Consider the following 8,658-nt stretch of genomic DNA (forward strand, 5'->3'; position numbering starts at 1 on the left):
CTGTCTTGATCAATGCTTCTAGAAAAGTTTTCCACAGCCTTGCTACTTTGGCTACAACACATAAATGCTGCTACTGAAAGAAACACTGCAACCACTCAAAATGTTGATACAGAGACAGGGGTGTCCTCAAATACACTATGTTCCTTCTGAAGCATATAACAAATGAATACCTTGCATGCCAGAGACAGAACATCTTCCACCCTGTGTTCCGGTTTCAGAGTTAAAGCTACTCCTTGACCGTCACAGAAGTGAACATACGTTTGTGTTTCCCAAGCATTCTCCTTCTGGATGCTGTCCGGTACTGAGCAGTAGACATTCGAAAATTCATCAACTTGCTGCTGGAAGCCAGGGCAAAAATGCAAATCATATGTGAATGTTGCAAAAATAATACTAAAAAATGTACATTTACATTGGCAGTTTCCAGTGCATATACACCACCATATCTTTAGACATTGTACTGTGTGTATACTCCCATGGCAAATAAGGGGCAAAGTTCTGTTACTGATTCTCATTTAATGTCTATAACTTGATTTTCTTGATAATGGAATGTACTGCCACTGAATTCCCATTATGGGCTTTTATGCCTTTTTCTCTTATTATTTGTTGATTTAACTATAACTGAAAATATGTAAATACCTGACATTGTACCACAGTAGGAAACACTTCTTAAGAGGAGCTGACTACAACAATTTTACTTAATTAACAAATCTGAAAAAAACATAATTTCTGTAATTTTGACAGGAAAAAAAAAAAAAGATGACAATATACTAAACTTCCAGCAGAGAGCACTATGGAGCAAGGCTTGCCATAACATATTAAAGGACTAAAGCAGAAATAAAGTATTACCCTATCTACTGCTTGAAATCACATTAATTCATAGCTAGCAGAGTATTTGCTTGTTTATCAATCTTGTTCATATTCACACTCACTCCAAACCCACTCAGCTTGATCCAATACAACATCCACCCTAACTAAAATCCCTGTCATTTTCTCACCCTTCATTTTGACAATGTTCTGCGCTGCACTTCAGGCTAGACATTTGAAAGGAAACTTCACAAGGAAAAGAAAAACACTTCTAAACCTGAAATTTCACTTCTCTATTTGGGTCTGCCTATTCAGCACATCACTTCACTGCCCTCATCAAGGCATTTCTTTTACAAAGAGGTGCTCCCTGAATTCCTCCTTACAGCCAAAGGAAAGTGACAGTAACCCAGGAAAGCAGCATAGCTGTGATCCAAGGTAAATCTTAAGATAGTCTGAGCTATCTCACAGTGCCTAACTTCTGACTGCTTTTTCTTCATTAGTTTGCTTTCAGTCCCTGTTGGTTTGCGTTGGGGCGTTTTTGCCACCTATAAAAAGCTTCTTGATTATGCAATTTTTCCTCCTGACTGCAGGGACACAAGCCCAGTGGTCTACTGCAATTAAAAGCTGCAGTAAAATCACTGCACAGAGACTGCTTCCCTTGCTTCAGGCATCAAAGTTATTGACAACAATATATCAACAGCAACAAAGAGACCATATTATTTTGTTTTTCTAAATAACAACTGTGACTGTAAAAAAGATGTAATAAACAGTCCTATTCATGTAATTATTAAACAGTACAGAAATTTAGGTTGCAGATGAACCACAATAACAATTTTTATGCTAGAGTAGTGCTGATTTTGGCAGAATTATTTTAATGAATCAAGAGCATTCAAGAATCTTATACTGATTGCTCAACTGTCCTTTATAACTTGTTGAAAATGAAATATTGACCAGCATAGGTCCATAGAAATCCTACTAAAATAGAACTATTATACATAACAGCAGTTCTGTTATGCCACTGCAATTAATGGAACAATGAAATCTACAGCGGTGGGGTTTCATTTCCAGTGGCTGCAGCTCCAGACTGCTTGTAAAACTGCTGTAGTTGAAAAAGATAATTCCAGTGGATCTGTGGTCCTCTGAGAAACCAGTCAATCGGGTGCCTGGGAGCAAATGATGGTCTTCCACAGCATATATAGCAGGAAGGAGAAAGGGCAAGGCAAGTATACTGCAAGAGATGGAAGTGATCAGACTGAATTCTCCAGCAGCTTTCTTTGAGCTACAATAACTTAGTTAGATGCTCCCACCAATTCAGAGATTTGTAATTACCAAAATGGTTTATTGTCCTGCAATAATAGCTCTTTGTATCTGTTCAACAAAAATGAATCTCATTTTTGCAACAGATTAAAAGAAAAAAAAAATCAAAACAAGAGAGGATGAAGGTGATGAGAAATAGATTTAAGTAAGGCTACCTTCTTCTGGTAACATTTATGGCAAGAAAAAGTTCTTCCTCCAATGTACGATGTTTCCCCTTTCTTTCCATGTACACTAGTGCTCAAATACATACCACAAGATAAACTTGTCTCTATTGTTAAACAAAAATATGTTCCTTAACTGCAGTCAATATACTGTTGCTTCATCCACATTTTCCATCTCAGAAAATCTGACACGAAGAAATTTTTTTCCTGTTATGCCCACTAATGTGACTAATACTACAATAGTTCATTCATTCATTGCCACATAAATTTAAAACAACCCATCCAATTTTCCAGAAATATATGCCAGGACTTGCAGACTGTCACACACTGTGGACATAGGTTTGCTGCAGGACCAATAGATTACTTCATAATTTCCTCCACTGCTTGTCTCCATTTTTATCATCTCTTTCAGGGAAAATATAGCCTTCCAGGCAGAGTTTGCTGTTTGTAATTTACTGCATTCCTTGGGTAGTATTTAATAAAAGTTTTTATCCTGTTTTGTTTTTTATTGAAATTAGCCTATGAAAATGGGCTTAAGCCAAAGTAACGGTTTTCAGAGCTATGATGAATCATTTCTGAGTTGTCGTGTGATTCATGAAAATGTCAGGATCTTAAAAATGCCCACACTGTATTTAATTCCCATTAAAAAAAGGTTTCTGAAGTACAGTTCAGATGGTAATGTTTTTCTAGAAATAAAGTTGAGATCCAGAGCTCCACTTCAACACCTCAGTTGGAGTATTTTTTGAGCCCTGAAACAGCCCCATTTGACTTTGTAATTGGCCTGTCCAAAACCTGCAGCAAGGCTGACAGTATGCTTGTTGCTTTTGCCCAGATAGAGCAGAGACAGACCTTGAGCCTTTCCTGATTCAGCATTATGGGAATTGAATGTCATTCTTCCTGCCTTGTGCCACCTCCAAGACTGGTCTGTCTCTCCTCAGAGGGGTTCAAGAGGAGCAAGAGATGCCAGGGGACACAAAATCCACAGCAGACCTGGCTGCATCAGGTGATGCTGTTGATCTCTCAAGTCTCAATGGGGTCAGAGGCAAAAATGAGAGACCAACACAACATTTCTTTGGAAAGAATCTTCAGGAGTTGCACCCAAGAGATTTTGTTTGCCTCATACCAGTTTTAGGAGAGACCAAATCTCCCCAAGATTTAAGAGGACTTGGCTTTTTTTTGCTATTTCTGAGGTGTGAAACTGAGGCAACTTGACACCATAATCAGTGGTACGTTTTAGAGGAATTTGACTTTTCTCTACAAGAGATCATGTCCCCCAGAAATCTCACATAATTTATTTGGAAAAGAGAGGGGTGACTTAGCATAAATATTTTCCCACTCCAGAAAATAACAGGCAAGAGGTCAAGGAACAAAGGGAATTCAGTTGTTTCAGTACATTGTTTCAAAAGACACACAAAAAGTGAAGATACTTTCAAGAGGCAAAAAATCAACATTACAGGATTAGTTGCTGTCAGTTGGAGATACCTCTCAGTGACATAGCTTATTCATAATTACACATTTCTTAATTACCTAGCCATCACAAGAATACCTTTGATGGGAAAAGAAACCACATAGCACGTAATAATACCCCAAAAATCCAACAATAGGAAAATGTATGAAAGATTTTGAACTTTGTCCAAATCTTTGCCATGAAATCCATTATAACTGTTCACTATAGTTAATCATTTTCAAAATCAGGATTTTATTCTAAAAAGCAGATTTTGACTTTTTGTCTAAGACCTGGTACACTTACACAGATTAAAAGAAATAGCACTATGACATGCTTTCTTTCTTTTCTTCAAAGTCTTCTCCTTAGTCTTAAACTACATTAAAAAAATATAACTGTTTCAGGAACAAAAGAAGAATAGGGATAAAAAGTAGATGGGAAGACCAATCCCTTTTTCATATGGCACATATTGCAATTCTATACACAAAACAAAGTCCAAAGACTCTATGCCTAATACTTAATTCTTTACTTGGTGCTTATCTGTTCAAGCCTATGGAGGGAAGAAAAATCTGTCTGTGTAAGCTCCACGGTAGTTAGACAACACAAAGTGCTCCTACATGTGCATGGTTATGGACTTGAGAGTCTACTGCTCTGCTTCCAGCCAGTGGATTGTAATGCTATCCCCAGAGAGGCTGCAGGAACCAAAAGGGATTGCGACCAATGTCCTGACCCATGTACATTAACTCACTTCTCTGCCCACAGGACTTAAGTTAAATTTCATTTGTCTTAACACTCAAATCATACAGGTTCTGTTGAACTAGACAAGGGGAAAAATAAAGCTTAGAATTGGCCACAATACAAAGGCAAAACTTTCAAACAAACTCAGTTCAAAATCTGTTTCTTAGACCTTACAGACAGTGTATACCAGTAAGGACAAGTGCTGTAAAGAATTTTCTAGTTTTGTTTTTTGTTTTTTTTTTTTTATTATTATTATCATTACTTGTTAAAGGCTACCACGCATGTTGAGAAATTGCAAGCGAGCAGAATTTTAATTCTGCCATCTAACACTGATTTTTACGAACCTTGGTGGGGTTTCAGAACCAGCCTCATAACATGCTTATATTTTCAGGAAATCTATTTGAGAATTTAAAAATAAGATGGTGCAGAATAGAGACAGGCTTTTCTTACCTCAGCAGAGTTGGCTGAATTCTGGACACCGGCGAATCCATGTCCTCCAGCAGAGTCAAAAATCTATTAATAATACAAATAAATAAATAGGCTAAACAAATTAAAAATTAATTGCTTATGTGTGTTAGGCAAACTCTTTGAATAACTGAAGAAACAAAAACGAGATGAATATATCTAATTCCCAAACCAGGGATTGTTTTGCACTTTTGACTGTTTTATTTTGATGGGAGGTAGTATTGAGGAAATAGGCATTCTCCCTTCATAAGGAAAATTTAAGTCCGTTTTCTCCTTCAGAGTATGTATACACTTACATTCAAACATGTACAAAAGCATCCACATACTTGGTTTTTTCTACCCACTATTTAGCAGTAACTTTAAAGCCAATGACTATCCAATCAAGCACTCTTCTCTAAGTTACAGTTTCAGTATTTGCTACATCATTAGGTACAATTAGCAATAAATCTCATCATGATTTAAAGGAAAAATTTCAAATTAATGTTCCAGTTTTGGAAAATTTCATCCCCTATAATTTTTCAGCTCATCTACCTGAACAGTGAGGCTGGCACTGTTGATAGCAATATAATTTTAGCTAGAACAGCATACATGGTTCCCACCAGCACTAGCAAGAAATGGAAACAGCTGACTATTGCCCTACTTCGGAACTGATGAAAGCAGAAACTGCAACCTACATTTCCCATACGCGTAGAACGTACTTAGTTTCTACAGAGAGGCTAGGAAGTAATAGTTAATAGTATCTCACAAAGATGCTAGGACTATCCATGCAGTTAAATAAAAAATGAATAGCTAAGGATACAATCAGATATTTTGATGATAAGAGTTGCATAAATGTAAGGATAGATCTGTACAGTTCACACAAGAGCTTGAGATTTGCAGGTACTAACATTACTGTCCTGAAGTGCAAATATAAATTGCTCTTTTACTCTCCCTCTGAAATCAACAAATCAGTACGATATCATCTGACTTGCATCTGACCTTTCTTTTTTTTCTTTTGTTCTTGGAAAAACCTTTTGGATAATCCAAGACAATAACAAACTCTTTTCTGAAATTTCACATGAAATACAGCTTCTGACAATGTGTAAAACAGGCACTACTTTTGAACTTCCTCTTTCTTGTCCTACCCGCAGATGTAGTCAAAGCATTTTATTGTTTATGATTTCTCAAAATAGTTTATCGTTTAGACTGAAGAAAAGCAGATAAGCATTTAAGAAACTGAGGATAATGTGAGCCTAGATGTCCCCCATCTGCTACAGTTCAGTTTTATTAACTGGTTTCTAAAAGACTGAGTCACTTCACTAATGTTTACGAAAGCCTCCTGGAATAGAAACTCTGCACCCTATATTTTGAATTATTATTAACAACATAAAAATAAGGAAAAAATTAAAACTTCTCTGCTGCAACAATGTTCAAGAACATATCATCTAATTTTGAGGCTACAGTACTACAGATAAAACCATACTAGCTCTAGTCAAATGAACTTCAACTAAATCCGTGAGTGCAAGAAATTTTTAACCTATTTTTTGGAACAGATGTCGGAGCACAATTAAGAGAGAACCAACCCTGACTTTCCTGCTTAACCCAGTTTCCCAGAGGGTAGAAAAGTTGACAAGAAAGGCAGCCCCAGGACTATTCTGATTTACAATTACGTGCGTATACACTAGTCTGAGCAATGACATGGCTCCCTTTTCAGACACTTTCCAGGTTCAAGGGTCAGTTTTTAATTCATGCTTTTAAAAATTCTTCACTTTTATGAGTATGAGTCATAGTGCAGTGTTATTAAATATGCAACACTCAAGATTTACATTTCCTTAATTTTATTGTAGGTTGTTTAATAAAAAAAAAAAAAAATCAAATAAATACAAGAATCTGAGTTCTTGGATGAAAATGAACACTTTTTAGGGCCAGCTGGTTGCAAGTTTTGGAGCAAAAAGGGTGAGGACACACTGGGGACACCTCTGCCTGTGCTCAGGAAAGAGTTGGGAGGGCAGCAGGAGCCTCTCCGCCTTGTTGTGGAAATGAGATTCCCTGTCCCTGAGCTCAGCAGAATCCCCTCCCCAGACTATAAAGCATACAGGAGGATGTATCATGCAGTTAAGGCAGTGAGAGGTATCAGCTCAGCTGGAAATGAAGCTAATAGGCACAGCAACCCTTCCCTCAGGCCTGTTATTAATAAAGAAATAGAGATGTAGAACTCACAGACCAGCCTTACTCGTCACAGAGAATACTGAAAAATATATGAAAAGGACCACCTAGAGAAAATCTCTCAACCAGTTCCCTCTTTCAAAAGACAGATCTGAGCTTTTATTCTTATTGTCACCATGTAACACATCTCAACTGATATGCAAAAAATGCCTAACAGTCATTCAAAGAAGCTTCATCCCAATGCAACACGCAGATAAATATTTACCTATTAAAAATATAAATAACCAGACCAGAAAATCCTGATGTGTTATTTTGCAGTGCTAAATTATCTGTTTCATCAGCTCTGGGACTACAACAATACAAATATGGATAGGTTTGCTTTGTATACCTCCTGTGAGAGGCAATGCCAAAGGCCGCTGTCTTTGGATCAGCTGCTCCATTTTTTTCCGTGAAGATTCACCAGTGTTGTTCTGTATTAAATTGCAATAGTACTTCAGAGTCCCAGATACATGTCAGCACAACACTGAATTAAGGATTTGCATGTAGGCTTTCTCCAAAGAAATCCTACTTCAGAACAATTTGCAAGATGGCCATAAGATGAGTTTTCTTACAAATTCAAAAGAGATTGCCTTGTACTGCAGATATGCTAATCCACAGGGTCAAAATCTCTCATTCATCAACCTTATTTAACACAAAGAAATCCAAAATCAGACATATATCAATGCCTCTTCACAAGTGATGCTCTCATTACAAATCTATAATATCTACTGAAATTGTAAAGGCAAGTCTGATGGACAGATGTCTCCTTCCCCGTGCACCAACAGCATTAGGCAGGATAAGCCCCAGTAGAAACAAGCCCTTCTCTGCTGCCAGTATCCTAAATCCTCAGCAAATAAGATTTACCTGTGTTATGGAAGGTCGCTTTTCTTTTCCTTTTCTTGCTAGTGTGTCCAGTCCTTTCAGTGAAGAAAACAAACCCTTCTTGTTTCTGACTCTTTGAGACAGAGACAGGGTACGCTTCCTGAGAGCAGCTTCATCCCTGGAGCAGATCTATTTAAACACAGACAGGACTTCTTTACAGCACTTTCATAAGAGCAAAATACTGATAGTTACTACAACCTGAGACAACAAATGAAAGTTTCTTTAGTTTATCTCAGTGCAATATGTCATGGTGCTTCTTTTGGCTGACACGCCTGAAGGCTGTGTTGCCATTCAGCAAGACCTGGACAGGCTGGAGAGCTGGGCAGAAAAAAACCGGATGAGGTTTAACAAAAGCAAGTGTAGAGTCTTGCATCTGGGGAGGAATAATTCCATGCACCAGTACAGGTTGGGGGATTACCTGCTGGAGGGGAGCTCTGTGGAAAGGGACCTGGGTGTCCTGGTGGATGACAGGTTGGCCATGAGCCAGCAGTGTGCCCTTGTGGCCAAAAAGGCCAATGGCTTACTGGGGTGCATTAAAAAGAGCGTGGCCAGCAGGTTGAGGGAGGTGATCCTCCCCCTCTACTCTGCCCTGGTAAGACCTCATCTGGAGTACTGCGTCCAGTTCTGGGCTCCCCAGTACAAAAAAGACAGGGATCTCTTGGA

General features: G+C 38.0%; 1 protein-coding gene across 1 annotated transcript in view; it reads right to left on the bottom strand.

Moving 5' to 3' along the window:
* Positions 1-8,658, bottom strand: part of TIAM2 (TIAM Rac1 associated GEF 2) — a 210,847-nt gene that overhangs the window by 52,865 nt on the left and 149,324 nt on the right. Inside the window, exons 8-10 of the mRNA XM_042874628.1 lie at positions 7,978-8,124; positions 4,915-4,977; positions 171-338 (exon numbers count right to left, since the gene is read on the bottom strand). Of these exons, the coding sequence (XP_042730562.1) occupies positions 171-338; positions 4,915-4,977; positions 7,978-8,124 (378 nt within the window). The remainder of the gene's footprint in view (positions 1-170; positions 339-4,914; positions 4,978-7,977; positions 8,125-8,658) is intronic.

This window comes from Lagopus leucura, unplaced genomic scaffold (genome assembly GCF_019238085.1).
Source record: "Lagopus leucura isolate 7727_CA_CO unplaced genomic scaffold, USGS_WTPT01 Super-Scaffold_73, whole genome shotgun sequence".
In the NCBI taxonomy this organism is placed as follows: domain Eukaryota; kingdom Metazoa; phylum Chordata; class Aves; order Galliformes; family Phasianidae; genus Lagopus; species Lagopus leucura.